This window comes from Lolium rigidum, chromosome 5, assembly GCF_022539505.1.
Source record: "Lolium rigidum isolate FL_2022 chromosome 5, APGP_CSIRO_Lrig_0.1, whole genome shotgun sequence".
In the NCBI taxonomy this organism is placed as follows: Eukaryota; Viridiplantae; Streptophyta; class Magnoliopsida; order Poales; family Poaceae; genus Lolium; species Lolium rigidum.
The window spans coordinates 153,921,583-153,938,838 of record NC_061512.1 but is presented as its reverse complement, the minus strand read 5'-3'; the positions used below and the strand labels follow the sequence as shown (position 1 = coordinate 153,938,838).

At 42.6% G+C, this 17,256-nt stretch overlaps 2 protein-coding genes across 3 annotated transcripts; one reads left to right on the top strand and one right to left on the bottom strand.

Annotated features, from left to right (window-relative positions):
* Positions 1 to 581: 581 nt before the first annotated feature.
* Positions 582 to 12,857, top strand: LOC124653302 (histone-lysine N-methyltransferase TRX1-like). Of its 2 annotated transcripts, none has more exons than XM_047192374.1 (23): positions 582 to 652; positions 947 to 1,160; positions 1,560 to 1,683; positions 1,763 to 1,867; positions 2,007 to 2,203; positions 2,525 to 2,617; positions 2,731 to 2,822; positions 3,539 to 3,703; positions 4,547 to 4,672; positions 4,756 to 4,803; positions 4,886 to 5,003; positions 5,078 to 5,143; positions 5,242 to 5,303; positions 5,389 to 5,445; positions 5,524 to 5,592; positions 5,676 to 5,871; positions 6,213 to 6,476; positions 6,903 to 6,964; positions 7,567 to 7,644; positions 9,135 to 9,230; positions 11,486 to 11,589; positions 11,667 to 11,807; positions 12,529 to 12,857. In XM_047192374.1, the coding sequence occupies exons 2-22, from the start codon at positions 1,025 to 1,027 to the stop codon at positions 11,803 to 11,805; spliced, it is 2,397 nt and encodes a 798-aa protein (XP_047048330.1). In that variant the 5' UTR covers positions 582 to 652; positions 947 to 1,024; the 3' UTR covers positions 11,806 to 11,807; positions 12,529 to 12,857. The 2 variants fall into 2 exon arrangements, with proteins under 2 accessions (XP_047048330.1, XP_047048329.1); XM_047192373.1 differs by having other exon boundaries at positions 2,731 to 2,828; positions 3,545 to 3,703.
* A 383-nt stretch (positions 12,858 to 13,240) lies between these two features.
* Positions 13,241 to 16,302, bottom strand: LOC124652752 (PRA1 family protein H). Its single transcript, XM_047191793.1, has 4 exons — positions 15,844 to 16,302; positions 15,575 to 15,714; positions 13,781 to 13,852; positions 13,241 to 13,708 (listed from the first exon to the last, which is right to left on the bottom strand). Exons 1-4 carry the CDS (start codon positions 16,269 to 16,271, stop codon positions 13,614 to 13,616), a joined length of 735 nt encoding a protein of 244 aa, XP_047047749.1. The 5' UTR covers positions 16,272 to 16,302; the 3' UTR covers positions 13,241 to 13,613.
* Positions 16,303 to 17,256: the final 954 nt, after the last annotated feature.

Here is a 17,256-nt window from a genome sequence, read left to right as displayed (position 1 = left end):
GCCGCACCAAGAAGCCGCGCCTCCAGGAACCCTCCCCGGCCACGCCGGCAGCCGGAGGACCAGGACCCGGACCCGGAACCCGAGGGCAGGGGCGCGCGCCGCAAGTGCCCGCTCAGGCAGGAGCTGCTCGGCCTCGGCCTCGGCCCCGCCCCGCCCGCATTGGACGGGGACGACCTGCTGCGGCGGCGCCAGCGGCAGCGCCAGACCAGGCGCGCCACCGAGACCACTTCCGCCGGGAGGCAGCCGCGCCACAAGGACGCCGCCTCCTCCTCCTCCTCCACCGGCAAGAGATGGGTGGAGTAAGTTGGATCTGCTACCCCTGTCTTATTCTCTTCCACAGCAATGATTTTGGGCAACCCAGAATGCCTCTATCTTCTCTATGCAAAATTGACTGACGCTGGTTCTGTAACAGGTTGCAAATTCAGGGCGCTGATCCTCAGGCGTTCGTCGGGTTAGCCTGCAAGGCGAGCAGTTCTCCATGACATTCATTCTTTACTTCCTCTGTCTGCTTATTAGTTCATACTCAATGTGCAATGCAAGGCAAACCCTGTGACCTGAATTTCGGTGGGGAATGCAGGTTTTCTGGCCGCTCGATGATGACTGGTACAAGGGTGCCATCACCGCCTACACCGAACCAACCAAGAAGCATTCCGTAAGCGTTCCATATCTCTGCTGCTTCTTACTCATCGGAACATGCCGCGCTTCAGCGGATTATCCATTTATTACTTCCTCAGCTGATTTCGATAATCCTTTTGTCGTTTTCCTCATGGAAAAGGACTCCTTTATACCTTTCGTTTCCGACAATCCTGCTCGCTGCATACGTCTCAACCATGACGTGTGCAGTACCTTTCGTGTCCTAGAATCGTACTCGCTGCATACGCCTCAACCATGACGTGTGCAATGTGAAATCTCTCGTGGTTGATAACCAGAGCTAAACGAACTGCAGGTCAAGTACGATGACGGTGAAGCAGAGGACCTTACCCTAGCTGATGAAAGGATCAAGTTTTTCATTTCATCCGACGAAATGAAGTGCCTCAACCTCAAGTTTGGAATCTCCAACCTGGGTAAGAAGGGATACGATGAGTTGCTTGCGCTTGCTGTCAGCTTTCATGACTACCAAGGTCTTGACCCAGGTGATCTAGTGTGGGCTAAAATAACAGGTACTCCTACGTCTTCTCTTTCTGATGTTTCCACTCGATTAACTGCAAATTCGATGTCCTTCCTATTTTATTCTGTAGCATGCCATCACAAGTTTTGTTGCATAAGTCAAAGTCACAATCCAGATTACTTTGCCCAGTGGAATTATTCAATTCAGAGTCTTCTTTAATCTCTCAAAACTTTCTTTCTTCCTATCTTCCTCTGCTTTTCCCAGAACAAAACAAATGGACATGAATTTTCCTTCCTGTTCAATGCTTTCCATTCATCTATGTGACTGATGAACCATCTTTTCTTTTGTGATGATCTGAAATGCTTCCTTTATGTAAGTGAGCTTCCCTCTTTATCTCTTTTCCTCGATATTGGTTCTTACGTAATGTGCCTGGTGTGCCTCCTCCAAACAGGTCATGCAATGTGGCCCGCTGTTGTGGTGGATGACTCTGATGTTCCTGCTAAGCGAGCGATGAAGCCAGTTCGGTTAGATCAATCGATAAACGTTCAATTCTTTGGTACACATGATTTTGCGAGGTATGCTTCTGTGAAAAGGTTACAGTTCAATTATTATTTTCTTCCAAAAAAGGATCCTAAAGGTGTCTGCCTACCTCAGGATTAAGTCCAAGCAGGCGGTGCCCTTTCTGAATGGCCTTCTTTCTTCCTTGCATCTCAAATGCAAGCAAGCAAGCTTCTGCCGAGGCTTAGAAGAAGCCAAGGAGTATGTGTCCTGAACCTCTTTTACATCGCTAAGCAATAATTGTGTTTTTCCCTGAATACACATGATAAACTCGAAGTTTTTTTTTTGTTATCTTGCATGATGCCCTACTAATGTGACACTGAAACTTCTGACTGTATAGGTTCCTCCTCACACAACAGCTTCCAGAAAGTATGCTGCAACTTCGGAAATCTATTGAAAAGGATGGTTCTGATGTTAATTGCCAAGACGATGCGATAGGCTCTTGTGATAATTTATCAGAAGATAGAGCAGAAGAAAATGAAGAGGATGCTGAAATAACTCAAATAGAACTAGGGAATCTTCGTGTCAGCAAGCTAGGTATGTTGTAGTAAATAATAAGAAATGCTGTACCTTTCATTTCTATTTCTAACTGCACCGACCAGTGAAGTTTAAAGATGCCAAAATGCCCTGGAAGCATGTTTATCCTGCCTATTTCAAGGATGCTAATTGGTATCTTGGAATGTCTTTATGAGATGTGGAGCTCTTTCTCATGTAGAATTTGTTCTCTGTCCATGCCGTTGTAGGTCTTTTGGTTACCCCTTTTCTTGTTGTTGACTTAGCTTTGCATTTTTTATCTGCATATTTCCCTTTAATCATTGCTCAGTTTTCACAGACCTGATTGTGTGAGTTTCTTTCCAGGCAGGATAGTATCTGATTCAGACCATTTTCATAACAAAATGCATATATGGCCTGAAGGTTATACTGCTTTCAGGAAGTTTACATCAGTAAAAGGTAGATGTTCATCTTCAGGCTGCCATCAAGTTTGTGTAAAAATTTGCTCCAGTTTGGAACAGTGTGCTTTCATGAGTGTCTGGTTTAACGAGTGCAATGTAATACTGTCACAGATCCACATTTAGTAACATCTTACAAAATGGAAGTACTGAGGAATTCCGATATAAAAGCACGGCCGTTGTTTAGGGTGATCTCTGAAGATGGAGTGCAGGTAAGCAGATTAACATTTATTAGTACGGGCATACTTCATTCCCTTGAATCTTTTGTATTAAGCGTAGAGCATATCATGAGATGGCGTGTTATATTGCCATGTAGGGAAAGTATCAATGCAGCTAACAGTTTCTTAGCAACATCATTTTGCTGTCACAGTGAAGTTGCTGTCTGTATAACTTGCTAGAATTTACTTCACTAATATAAAGAAATATGTATAACCTAGTGTCCTTGTCTCATCTTGTATACAGTGTGATGGAATGTTTACTTTATTACTTCCTCCTTCCCAGATATTGGACATATAACCTAGTTTTATGTTCTTGTCTCAAGCTCTTATGGTGGCATTGTGATTAAATGGACCTTGTACTTAGTAAATAGCTGCCTTTGCCATATTCTGGAAGATGTCCAATCATTCCTGTCTGTATTGTAGCATCATGTTCTCATTAGACTGTTTCCTAATTATGTTGGGTAATTTTTCTGCAGCAGATTATAAATAAGTTCAACACAATACAGTGCAGTAACCAAAAACTGAGCGTCTTTTTAAATCACTCAGTTACTTATTTTGCTCTGAATGATCACCACATAGTTCATGAAAGGAGTACATTTTGAGGATTATCAGAAAAACGCTCTGTATATGCCTTGGATATAGCCGCATTTTGACAAATTTAGCAGTTCCAAATCTGTATTTTTACTAACATGATGGCTGTTGGCGATCAGATTGATGGCGCTACGCCTAATGCATGCTGGAAGGAGATATACTGCAGGATAAAAGAAAAACAGTGCGATGCTGCCTCTGAATTGGAAGGAAATGTTTGCCAGAGATCTGGCTCTGACATGTTTGGTTTTTCAAATCCACAAATTAAGCAGCTTATTCAGGTTTAATAAATACTTCTCATGATTTTCATACCTCATTTTACCATTATTGCTTTTGTTGAATAATACATGGTGCTAGATGATTCGTCCATTTATAATACATGTCTTTTGTTTATTTTAAATATGCACTTTTGCAGATTGAAAGTTTTGTCTTCTTGATGTGATTGGCTGAGGGTCCTCTGCTTACATTGTCAACTTATTATTTCAAATTAGTTTCGATGCAACTACTTTAAGAATAGACCCCTCGCCATTTACACACTGTTCTCAACTTAGTTTGGTGATGCCTGTCATTGTTTCAGATAAGCCTTTGTGGTGTAGGAAAGAGCCATTAGCATTTGCAAATTCATATTTTGATCATTCAGTCCATTAAACTGTGTAGGAAGGAGCAGAACACATTCTTTCATGCCTGGATTCTTCTGCATAGACCAAAGCCTTATTTTTTGTTTATCTTGTTCACCTGAGGTTGAGACTGAAATCAGATCAGTAATGTTGGCAAATTTACTTTTATGCTTTGATACTACCTTACAGCTTTGACACACATAGTTTTTTTTTAATAGGGAGGGCATTTCTTTTGGGTAAAGTATAAGTATATTGTGCTCACTATACCGGCATTTTATATAATCTTTCATAAAAGAAATTCTATTTATTGGAAACATGCATTCGTAGCGTGTAGATGCATGTTTACAAGTTTCATTGAAAAATGGAAATCAATTGTGCCATTTAGTGATGTAATTCTGTACGAGGGGATCCCTTGTATTGACTTCACATTGGTGCACTTCTGCTTTAGGTGAAGGATTATTCCATTCTTTATCTTTGTTAACTGAAAGTCACTTGTGTATTTATTAGGAGTTGCCCAATGCAAGGTCATGTTTGAAATATTTTGAAAATGGTGGGGATACCCTCCGTGGTTACAGAGCTGTTCATGTTAATTGGAAAGACCTAGACTATTGCAATGTTTGTGACATGGATGAGGTAAATGATCCTAATCCTGTTCTCAGCTTATTGAAAATGCAATTACTCAAACTGAAAAGTCATTTAAACTCTTTGCCTTCTAGGAGTATGAAGACAATTTGTTCTTGCAATGCGACAAGTGCCGTATGATGGTATACACTTACAGGATCATCCAACTCCATTTATCAAATATGTAAGTGCCTACAAATCCTGAAAGGCTTAACAATGTTGCAGGTTCATGCTCGGTGCTATGGTGAACTTGAACCATTGGATGGAGTACTTTGGCTATGCAACCTGTGCCGACCTGGGGCACCTCGCGTGTCCCCACGATGCTGTCTATGTCCAGTCACAGGTATAAGATTGTGCTGCACCGCTTGTAAAGAAAGGCTATGTGCCTATGTACTTATGTGATACAATCTCTTTTAGGGGGTGCAATGAAACCTACGACAGATGGCCGTTGGGCTCATCTAGCATGTGCTATATGGATTCCTGGTATAATCACCTAATCGATCAACATACTTTTTTCTCAGTGGTATTATATCATATTATCACAACATACTTTAGTTCTCTTAATCTTAAATTGGTTTCAGAAACTTGCTTAAAAGACGTAAAGAGAATGGAGCCCATTGATGGATTAAGCAAAATCAACAAGGTTTTCATCCCCTTCCTCTCGTGATTTTGGTTAGACTTTTTGGAGCACATATGTAGAAACATCATCAGCTTTATTTTTTCTTCAGGACCGCTGGAAACTTCTATGCAGCATTTGCAATGTTGCTTATGGAGTTTGCATACAGGTATGTTTAGGAACTGTTTTAAGCTTATCTTGCGATGATTATAACAATATTATGACTCTTCTCCTCTCATCAATCTAGTGTTCTCATCCTACTTGTCGAGTTGCATATCACCCGCTCTGTGCACGTGCTGCTGATCTTTGTGTCGAGGTACACTACTTTAGTTCTATGTAGTGAAATTACTTTGTTGGAGACTAAAATCTATTCCTCCATTAATGCTATGTTAATTTTAGCTTGAAGATGATGACAATGCCAATATCCACCTCATGTTACTTGCTGAAGACGAGGACCCGTGTATTCGTCTACTCTCGTATTGCAAGAAGCATAGACAACCATCTACTGAACGTCCACCTCTTGAAAGTGACCTTGGCAACCCTGCTCAGGTAGTTCAGGCAGATGCGGCTTCATCATCTGGTTGTGCAAGGACAGGTAATAGCAATGTTTATTTGACCAGCATTACTTGATTGCCACACATTAGTTTTGGTTCTGTACTTCATATTCAGTTTTAGGTATCCTCACAAAATAAATACCTGAAGTAAATATGGCTTGTGGAGTTCTGCTCTCGTGTTCAGATTTTTTGTATATTGATTTGTAACTCAGATTTCTTTATTGTTTTTTGGTTTGACAGTGAATTCTTGAAATCATATGGGATGAGGCTACTTAGTTCTTGAAATTTCATTTTTGTTTATTAGTAGAATCTGTTATGATTACCTATCTATTCTGTTCTTGCTCATGGGTCACATCTCCATTTACTCATTTCCTTCTTCCAGAGCCCTATAATTTTCACCGGATAAGGGGACAACAGCAACCTCAAGTTACAGCTACTGCTTCTGTAAAACGCTTATATGTGGAGAATATGCCTTATATTGTTAGTGGCTACTGCCAAAATAAAATAGGCTGTGATACTAGCTGTGAACCAATTCAAGCAGTTGGCTCTTTGGATGCTGTGTCGCAAGAGGCTGTTGTCAACGTTTCTTCTATGGTTGGAAAATATAAAAGCATGAAGGCCACATTCAGGAGGAGACTGGCTTTTGGTGAGTCTCACTAATCTTTGATCAAATAGTATTATCCATAGCATGATTTCCTTCAGATGATTAGTTGTTTGTATTTTATTGAATAACAATATCCTCTGAGGAAAACATAAGCCAATATTGTTTTTGTTGTATTTTGCAAAGCATGTTTTTTGCTTGCTTTTAACTTGATAGCATACTTGGTTACTTCAGATATTGTATCCTCTGTTTCATCATTTATGCTGTTATGTTAACTCTGGTGTGGATGCTAAATGCTTCCTTTTCTGGTGTAATAGCCAAATCTATAGAAATGAACTGAATAAGATTTTGGTATAAATCTGTCCTTGTGCATATGCCAGAGGGTGTATTATAACTGACACTTAGTATTAGCTTGGATTCTGATTTATGCTTCTGTGAACTGTGTTTCATGTTCTGATTTTTATTTTGCAGGAAAATCAAGAATTCATGGATTTGGTGTTTTCGCAAAGGTTGCACACAAGGCAGGAGATATGGTATGTTTTCACAACTTCCCTTGATAGATTGTAATTGCTTTCGGAGAGGAGATGTGTTCCTTTGTAGGGATAATTTCGCCTGATGGCACTGCAAACAGCAAAAAAATGCATATACTGTTGCTGTTAGTCCTTCTGTTATTGTAATGTATATGCCAGCACTTTAGGCGAGACAGTAGCCTTTTAAAATAAAATGGAAATGCCCACGCCCCTACTGTAAATAAGATAAGATGGGCAGATGCAGTTGTGGATAATGCTAACCACGTTCATGGCTGCTGGTTGTGGACTGCCGTCTCTTGTCTGTGGCAACAGCTGGATGGCACCAGAGTTGCCCCCTGGATTGGACCGAGGATCCAACTGACAACAAACTAATAGCAATAAAATTCAGACGAATTTCTGATGGTTGTAGTATCGCTTGGGAGTTTAGGATGATTTATATCACAAATGCACATGTGTGATACTGCAGAGCTTATTTTCCTATTCTGTTCCAGCCTACATGTTCAGATATCGACTATTTTGAGGATAATTGTTATGCTATCTGTATAAATATGCACATATGCGATGCTAATGATCTAATATTATCATTTTTATGTCTACTTGTTCAGATGATTGAATACATAGGAGAGCTTGTCAGGCCACCAATATCAGACATCAGAGAGCGGCGTATATACAATTCTTTAGTGGTAAGTTTCTCTTCGGAATTTGTTTCATTTTGGGTACTCAGAATTGTTAATAGCCAATATGAAGAACAAAATTTTGCAGTTAAATTAGTAAGGTTGTTCATAGAATGATCTTGTGGTCACATAGTCGAGGCATAGTTAAAAACGAGGCATAGTTTAAAACGTTGGCCAAAGGGGGACGGATCCCTCCCGCTGGATAGCACCCTGTTTTAATTCGGTCGCACCTGCGACTCGAACCCAGATGGGCGAGCTCACACCGTGAGCTCAAGCCGCCAAGCCAGCGCTTGGTTCTCAGTCGAGGCATAGTTTCATCCCATGTATAAGTAACTGGATTCAAGCGAAATCCGTTGCTTTTGTGGCTTAACTGGGCCTTCTCATTTCTCGCAAAAATAGGAACTTGTATTCTCATTGAGATGTCCCGGTGATACTTGAGCTTGATTAGTTTGAGTTCAACCCTCATCAATCATCTTCACCTTGTTCTTTAATACCTGATATCAATTGTCTCGGTGATAGTTGAGCTTGATTAGTTTGGATTCAAGCTGTTTTTTTTTTTTACTTTGACGTATCTGCAAGGACAATCACTGAAGCAGTTTCTTGTGTTCATGCCTGGTAATGTGGTAGTGAGCGGCCTGGTATGCCCGCATGAATGCGGGTAGGCATCATGGTATCAGAACTTGCCATTCTTGCAGCCACAATAGTTGGAATTTTGGGGATCTGTAATATACCTAGTTGCGCATAGGTTGGCTATAATAATTGACATGCCAAATGTAAATGCTTGTTTGATCACACACTAGGTTTACCTCTCACCATCATCTGAGATGCCACTACCATCCACCGTCATGCCCCCCCCCCCCCTCTCCCCCCTGCGTGGCTCAGTGGAGACAAGGATGGATGTAGAAAACAATTCCAACTTCTTGTTTGTCGAATACCAACTTTCGACCCCACACAAATCAACTTTTAACTGGAGCACTTCCTATTTTCAACTGGCAAAACAAGCTGTCCATCATAATAATTTCATGAAACATGGACTTACAATTTTTAACTGATAAAAATCAACTGTTGATTCTAATAAATTCATGAAATTTAATTGTCCACCTCCACCCCCGTGAACTCACAAGTACTAGCTTTTAACTTGAACTATCGGTGAATGTTTTTTTCTGAGGGAGGTAAATGGCAGGGAGTTTGAGACGGAAGATGAGAGGACTGGGTGCCTGCCTAGGTTAAATGTAGGGGCGTTAGTGGGCTGAAAATTTTGACAGCCCCGTATGTTGCTTTGTTAGTCAGGGAGCAGACATAAATTAGAAAAGTAGATCATACATGTATTTTCTCACATAGCCTAGCCAGTTAGAAATGGATATCTCTCGTAACTAATAGCTGCTGCTTGCATGTTAGTTACATTCTTTTGCCTAGTCAGGGAGCAGACATAAATTAGAAAAGTAGATCATACATGTTAATTACATTCTTTTACCTACTCAAAGTAACTCTGTATGCAGGGTGCTGGAACATATATGTTCAGAATAGATGATGAGCGCGTTATTGACGCTACACGAGCAGGAAGCATAGCCCATTTGATCAACCACTCTTGCGAGGTGAGAAAATATGTGTCTATTATGCTGGTGCTTTCCAGTTTTTTAGCAGCTCAGACCCCCTTTGCTTAGGAGGACTACAAGTTATTTTCTCATTGCTTTGCTTTATTGGTCTTTCCTTGAATTCTCGGCTACTATATGTCGCACATATTGGTACTGGGGACACTGGGACAATATTCTTTAAGGAAACTACTGTTGAACGTCAATAGTGCCCATTCTGGCCATATTTAACATTCTTTACCAAACTGAGAAATCAGCGTGAAAAAGGAATTACACCAAGCCTGGAATATCTCTTTTGAAGTAAAAAGCTCTTATGGAAAGTTTATACTTATTTTGGAAAGATAGCAGAACAAGTATTTTCAGCAATATATTTTGTACGAAGATTTGCTACCATGGATGCTAGCTACGCATGCATGCCAGATCATCGGATATATTATCGTGATTCGTGTTGCATAACGTGCATAATGTCTATTAGTACCTTTCTGTCAACAATTCTCACCCAGCGGTTGGTTCCATGGTCGTTTCCATTGGTCGAACTCAGGGCTAAAGTGTGAAGGCATTTTCCTTTGCCAGTGCAGTGGTTGTGTTGGCTGTTGTGTATTCCGGCCAGAACTATTTTATAGGACCATTGATTCTCTAATTTTGGAGGCCATAAAGAAAATTGGATCTTGGGTATGATTTATATCGAGATTCCTTGAACAAAAGATGGAAAAAATAAGAAAAAAAGGTGGATCCAGATCAGGAGGAAGCAGTCGCCGCCTCCTTCCGTACCATCCGCGCTCCTTGTGGATGGGGAGGGACCTGACTAGTGGAGGGAGACATCAGCTTCAGGACCCAGCTCTGGCAAGCAACGACCTCGTTCGCGGGGACTGACCCAGTTCTTCTACGCGGTGGACCGAATTCGACTAATCCCTTAGTAAAAATCGCTGAGGCTCGGGCGTACTCTTGGACAGAGAGCAAACCGAAAATTCAGATGGTTAAACCAACAAAAAAGTTGATCGGAATAATACAAGCGCACTAATCGAGGAATCACCAAATAATAATCACCGCATGAACGAACTCGCTTTTCTTGGTACAGCAACCGAAACGAATGCTAGAATTCTTGAAGCAATAAACAAAGATACACAGACAAAAACGAAAATAAACAACAAAGATCCAGATCGGAAGCTGTACAACAACTAGCTTGGTGAGGCAAGGAGGGATCCAGATGGGTGGACATGGATATGGGCCGGTGGTGGCTCACCATGGAGTTGGCAGGAGAGAGAGAGGATTTGTCCAAGAGAGAAAAATATGGTATTTTTGGGAAGAAAAGGTCACAGTGAGAGATCGAGAAAAAAAAGTAGAAAAACAAGATGGATACGGGTTGTAGCACTTACATGCGACCTCTCCTCGCCGTCCTTGCAAACAAGCAAGTGTGCCGGAGCCACCGGCCCAGCTGGATCACCGCGTGTGGTGGAGGTGGATGGCCGGGGTTGACGGACGGGGCAAATTGGCTGGTGGCAGGGTGGGTGGAGCAGGGGAGGTGCGCTCGCGGTGGAACAGGGGCTATGCTCGTGGTGGAGCTTGTCTGGCGGCGCCTGCACAGCGGAGCGTGTCTGGAACCTAAGGAGGGACGGCTGCCACGAGAGCAGGACTCCAGGGAAGGGCCCCGGCGGCGCAACGGGAGGAGGGGAGGAAGATGGGCAGGTGGGATGAGGTGCTGGGTAGGTGGCTAGGTTTTTCAGGACGGGTGGCTGGTTATTTGCAGTTAACGGGCGTTAACTCGATCTGCGGTGGAAACATGTCCTATAGCTGATCCAATGGTTGGATCAGGGTGGATAGTTACCACCCTAGGTAGCCCTCGGTAGGTGGCTAGGTTTTTCAGGATGGGTGGTTGGTTATTTGCAGTTAACGGGCGTTAACTCGATCCACGGTGGAAACATGTCCTATAGCTGATCCAATGGTTGGATCAGGGTCGATAATTACCACCCTAGGTAGCCCGCTATTTTGCATATTTGGTATGTTTCAGCTTGTTAAAGGTCAAATGGTTTGTTCTGAAAGTTCATACAGTAATATTAATGATAACATTAATGTACTGTGTTACTGCAATAGTAGTCCTTAGCTGGTAACAGAAGTGATAAGTTGATGGGTATGGTTTTGTCATTCAGCTCTCGGCTGGCATTTATAGTTTTTTCTTTTACCATTTTAGTTTGGAACTTATGTTTGTTTTTCATGGTATTTTGTAAGGCAATTTTCATAATATTTCTTCACCATTGCAGCCTAATTGTTATTCTCGGGTCATAAGTGTTCTTGGGGATGAGCATATCATCATTTTTGCGAAGCGGGATATAGACCAATGGGAAGAGCTGACTTACGATTATAGGTCAGATCTGAATACTATATTGCTTTTAGCCTTCTACAGATTGTTCGTTTGACTAATCAAGTACATGCTTTATTCAGGTTTCTTTCGAATGAACAACAGCTTCCTTGTTATTGTGGATTTCCAAAATGCCGTGGAGTTGTTAATGATGTAGAAGCAGAGGTGCAATTAGCCAAAATAAGGGTTACCAGAAGCGAATTATTTCCGCAAAAGGACTAATGGTATGTCCTTCCTATGCTAGTGGCCTAGTGCTAGAGTGAAGCAATTACCGACACCTAAATCTCTAATAGATACCAATGGTAGATTCCCACAGATGCGGTGAAAGTCTTCCAAAACCATCAGATTTCAATTTTTCCTACATTACGATTATCACAATCACAACTCTTCAACACTAATCAAATATGGCATGTATTGCAATGGTAAAGGGGGTTAGCAACTCTTTTTAACAGGTCCTCTGATCAACGCCCATGACTTGGTTAAAATTGTCATAGAACTTCGAACTTGTATTTAGTTTCTAGGTTGATCTTGTTATTTAGGATTGGCGAAGAAGTGCACCTCAATGGTAATATTTGTATATCTCTGCTGGTTACTGTCACAAATATATGATTGCATGGCAATAATAGATGTAGTTCTGCTGCCACAAACGTGATTTTTGTCTATTTGACCTATCATAAGTGTCTGCAAGTACCATGTCTTAATAAATTTGGAAACCTGATCAGAAGAATAAGGTATGAATTGGTAGTGTAAAAATTAAGTCTTGATATACCATCTTTGTCCTGAGGGCGAACATCATCCATATGTTCATCTTTGTTAAAATCAATTCAATCTATAGCTTGCTAGTTGCTACAAGAACAGCCCTGTGTTACATGTTGGGACTTGGGAGAATGGAGCATTATTTTGATCACATAATTGTAGCTATTCTGACAGCTTTATTTTTTACAGGTGAGTATTTGGAAATGTCCCAGGCTTGGATTTACCGAACTGAGGACTGGTGCTGCCGGTTCTTGCTGAGATAATTCTCAGATTGACCGTCTACTTTTTTAGGAATGCTGACGATTCATTTCTCACATTGTTGTAGATGGAATGCCAGTGTAATTGTATAGAAATTCAGAAATAGGTCCGGCAATCCAATATGCATGATTGGGAACCATAATCAACATTGGTTATGGAGAGCATCAAAATATTCAGAGTTTACATGTAATTCGGCAATTCAATGTTTCGAGTGTGCACTGGTTTGACCAGTAATCGAAAAGACTTTGTTGCAGAGTCCATCAGAATGTTTGAGATGTCTGTTAAATGGTACCGTGCCTGTTTTTCTTAGTGTTCTTTTGCTAGTGTGGCTGCCGTAATGAACATTTGTACTTTGGCAGTAATGTCATTACTTGAGGTTTCTGGGTCTGACCTTCGGTAACTGCCTACAGAAAAATGCCTGTCATAGCAGCGTTACAAGGCTAATGGCACTCTTTCTAACATGCTACTAGGTTGGTAGCGATACAAAATTATGTCACACGCAGCAGATTTGCTGCAAGTCCATGTTGACAGCAGGCATAGCAGCAACAAAAGGCATGATGAAATGGTCGTGTGACCTGTTGAGATGTAACTGTTATAGTAATGGCAGAATAGAGGAAAACTTGACAAAGATGTAGCAAGTGCAGAAAGGAAAAGACCCCTTATTTTTGCAGTAGCAACCAAAATGGCAGAACAGATAAACCTTTACTATGCATCATTCATATTGGTCTCCTCTGAAATTATTCTCCAAAATACATTATTCTCTCTAGCTTCCAACATCGTGACTGCCAAAACTGGACAGACCTAGGCTCGTAAGCACACACATCCACATTCCGTTGTGCTTATAACTTGTACTCTCGTATTTGTTAACATCATCTCCAAACTCCTGTACTTAATATCTTTTGACAATAACCGCGAGGAAGGAGAATAGTGTACATTGTCACAGCACACAATATTAGGTGTACAATTCCTTTTTCGGGGCAGTGTGTCTGCAATCTGCAGCCTACCTCTAACCATGGCTAGCTTCGTCTTGGCTGTGCTCTCCTATTCTTATTCACTGGGTCAGATAGTCTTGGGGGTGTCAACTTTCGAAGAGAAGCATGCAACATCATGACTGCAAAACATAGTGACAGTTGGTTTACAATAAGAATCCAAAGAAACAAGGAATGGGATAAGGTTCAATCACCTGCGTAACTCAATCCGATGGCATATACAAGAGCAAACTGCATGTTGCACACATATAGTAGTATAACAGTGGCTGTTCAGGAACAAAGACAAATAGATAGTTAAAGTGACGAGAGTACCAAACTACATGTGTGACATTCAGAAAGAAAAAAAACTAAAGGTTAACAGGACAAGACAAACTACAGGTGTGAATGTGTGATACTCACAATTTGAGAGGAAAAAGATGAACAGGACACATGGGACTTAAAGTGATAAAATTTGTGCAAGTGGACGCATGTGCAAAATGGAAATTGGTAATTTGGCACCGTGTCCCAACAAACGCTGGTATCTTTAGTACATTCAAAATCCAGTTTCCGCATAACAGGACAAGTAGAATGTGTCATCAAGAGAATTACTGTGACGTCTAGATGTTGGCCTATTCCAATCAGCGTAGTTCCCAAAGCATCTGTACTGAATGAGGAAATTACAACGTATGACTTGAATGAAAACGTAACGCAAGTCAAGCAACACAGAACTAGAATGGTGACAGTGAAGTTTGCTGAATTTGCAATGCTTTATTCCTTTTGTTTCATTCATGCTGCATTGCATGTGGAGAACTTGAAAAGGTATCTGCACATGCATAAGGAGCACATTACCCTATTAACCACATCAAATAGCGTGTGTAGTTTACCAACAGTGATGGTGTTCATGTCCAATCTGAGGAGGAACACTTCGATGTGAATGCACATACACAACCATGTGTACATGAGGGTCAAGGAATGCGCTTGCGCACATGAGATGGGATTTCTTTTGGAACTGTCCAGTGTGAATCAGGAAAGGCGAACACCGTCTTGATCAAAAGGCGAGCCATATGTGGAATTGAGATTTGTTGCTCGGAACATTTAGATGAAGTTACAGAATCATCATAAGCAAAATCTGCACATTATTCCATATATAAGAACGGTAACTGGTACGACTGACTGTAGGTTGTCATCCTTATAAAACTGAAGCTTTGAGGAATTATCGTTTGCTTAAATTAGCACATACCTTACTCTTTGGTTTTATGTCTAACCATTACTGTTTTTTATGGGAATCTAGCAACTGTTGTGAACACTAAGCTGCTAACATTTCTTTTGTTCAAGATACCCCTTCGAGTCCTGCAAGCATACTAAGAAAATGGATACAGTATACACATACACAACCATGTGTAAATGAGGGACAAGGAATGCACTTGTGCACATACAATGGAATTTGTTTTGGAACCTTCCAGTCTGAATCAGGAAATGTGAAGACAGTCTGGATCAAATCTGAACCATATGTGGAATTGAGGTATTGAAATTTTCTTGCTCGGAGCATTTAGATGAAGTTTGCAACAATGAACAAAAGAAACAAGCCAAAATCATCATAAGAAATATTTGCTGGAACGCCTAACTGTATGTCCTTGACAGAATCCAAAGCTGTCAGGTACCATCTTCAGACCTAAAATTAGTACATACCTCAATCTTTGCTTTATGTCTAGCCACTATTTTTGTTAATGGGAATCTAGCCATAGTTGTGAACACTAAGCTGCTATACCTATTTATGACATTAAATGTTCCATATCATGTAGTACATTGCTTTGTTCAAGATATCCCTTCTACTTCCACAAGAATACTACAAGAAAATGGATACAGCAGTATATCTTCACTAGCAATTTTTTTTAGAAGAACAAGGACTCGAATGCTATGTAACTGAAATCCACCAGTTGTTGGTTTCCTTATTCAACTAGTAGCAAATGTTTGTGCAGGAATAGCAGCATTTGAAACCCAACACTCACCAATCTGGGCACAGTGCAGAAGAGCCTGCCCGACCCCGGGCGCTCGTGTGGCGAGCCCCCACCGGTCCCGGCAGTACCGCACAGCCTCCCACACCGCGAGGCTGGACAACATCCCCAGCAACGCCATGGGCATCCGGTACCTGCGCACACGCCGCCACAGACCGCAGCATTTGCTTTAGTAATACTCCATAGACACAGAAGCAAAGACAGGAGTACAGTAATGAAAAGAGGGCAGGCAGGAAGGGAAGAAGAGATAGAGAGCAGCATACAGGCAGCAGGCGAAGATGAGGATGGACAGCGCGGCGTAGTTGCGGGCGTAGCGGCGCACGTTCTCCTGGACGCGGAGTCGGGCCTGGGTGGGGGTCGGGGGCCAGGAGTAGGAGGCGGCGCCGGGTGCGCCGACGAAGGCGAGGGACCAGGAGGGGGTGGGCTTGGCGAGGTCGGCGGTGGAGAGGCCCGCGAAGGGGTTGAGCGTGAGGAGCGAGGCTAGGGTGCGCGCGAAGGCGAGGACGTCGGCGGCGGCGCCTGAGGAGGCGGAGGCGGGGTTGGTGGGTGTGGCGGCGGCGGTTGCGGCGGCCGGCGCGGGGGCGGAGGAGTCGAGGAGGTCGAGGTAGCCGGAGTCGCGGAGCCAGCGGTCGAGCGCGGGGTCCGGCACGCTGAGCGAGAGAGGGTTGGGCTTGAACGACGACGAGGACATGGCGTGGCGGAGCCGTACGATGAGCAGGATAGGGGAGGCTGCTTGCTTTTGCACCGAGTAAATGATGCAAAACTACCAGATTTGAGGCTCATAGAACAACCTCTTTTGTCCGGTGACGCTAAACACACTTTTTTCTAGAGCAACCACATATTTTTCATTAATCGAAAAAAAAGATACATGAAGCAATACATGCGAAAACTAAAACGCAAACCAGGATAGAATGATTACGCTGAATTGTGGAGAAAAACTTAAATGATCGAGAAATACAAAACGGTCCATAGAGTTTCCTGCAACCACCATAGCCATGAGTTGACGGATGGAGCGCACGACCGTTAGGTTTGCGCCCGGAGGTGATTAAAGTAGCTGTTTCGGACCACACTGTCACTATTCTCTTCTTCTCGGCGGGCGTCAGAGCTGCAATCCAACACCGTACGTGCTGCAAGTTCCTTCCGCCGGAGATGCTATGGACAAGCGCCGGAGCTACAATCCACCATCGCCAGTGCTGCAAGTGCCTTCCGTGGGAGCTGTCATCGGCGGGCGACAGAGCTACAATCGACTAGCAGCGGTGCTGGAAGTGCTACTGCTGATGCCGATGGTGGCGGCGATAGCCATTGGTGCTACGATTGGCGCCGCGTTGTTGACATCGCTGCTCTGGTGACTCCGTCTTCTCCAAAGAACACGGTCTTCCGGTGTCGCCGTCTTTTCCGACGACAGGGGCGGGATGTGGTGCCGTGGTGGAGTTCCAACAATGTGTGTCGTTCGTATTCTGTGTGTAGGGTGGCTGAAGATAGCGAGGGTTGGAGATGAGAGCGTGAAATTTTTCTATGTGTATATTATAGGACACGTGTCAAGCAGGGGAGGTGGAGGTTCGAAACCTCCGAAGAATTCTCAGGAGCGTCCTTAGAAAAAAGTCAATAAAGCACACTCGCCGCCCCTGACGGCGACAGATGGGAACACATATCACTATCAAGATTACCGAGAAGAT

Bases quoted from the DNA above. Each gene is read 5' to 3' on its own strand.
- LOC124653302 (XM_047192374.1), top strand. From the start codon at position 1,025: ATGAAGTGCCTCAACCTCAAGTTTGGAATCTCCAACCTGGGTAAGAAG. The intron at 6,477-6,902 runs GTGAGTCTCACT...TTTATTTTGCAG, and splicing joins CAGGAGGAGACTGGCTTTTG to GAAAATCAAGAATTCATGGA. The intron at 9,231-11,485 runs GTGAGAAAATAT...TCACCATTGCAG, and splicing joins TGATCAACCACTCTTGCGAG to CCTAATTGTTATTCTCGGGT.
- LOC124652752 (XM_047191793.1), bottom strand. From the start codon at position 16,271: ATGTCCTCGTCGTCGTTCAAGCCCAACCCTCTCTCGCTCAGCGTGCCG. The intron at 15,715-15,843 runs GTATGCTGCTCT...GCGTGTGCGCAG, and splicing joins CTCATCTTCGCCTGCTGCCT to GTACCGGATGCCCATGGCGT. The intron at 13,709-13,780 runs GTGATTGAACCT...TATGTTTTGCAG, and splicing joins CATCGGATTGAGTTACGCAG to TCATGATGTTGCATGCTTCT.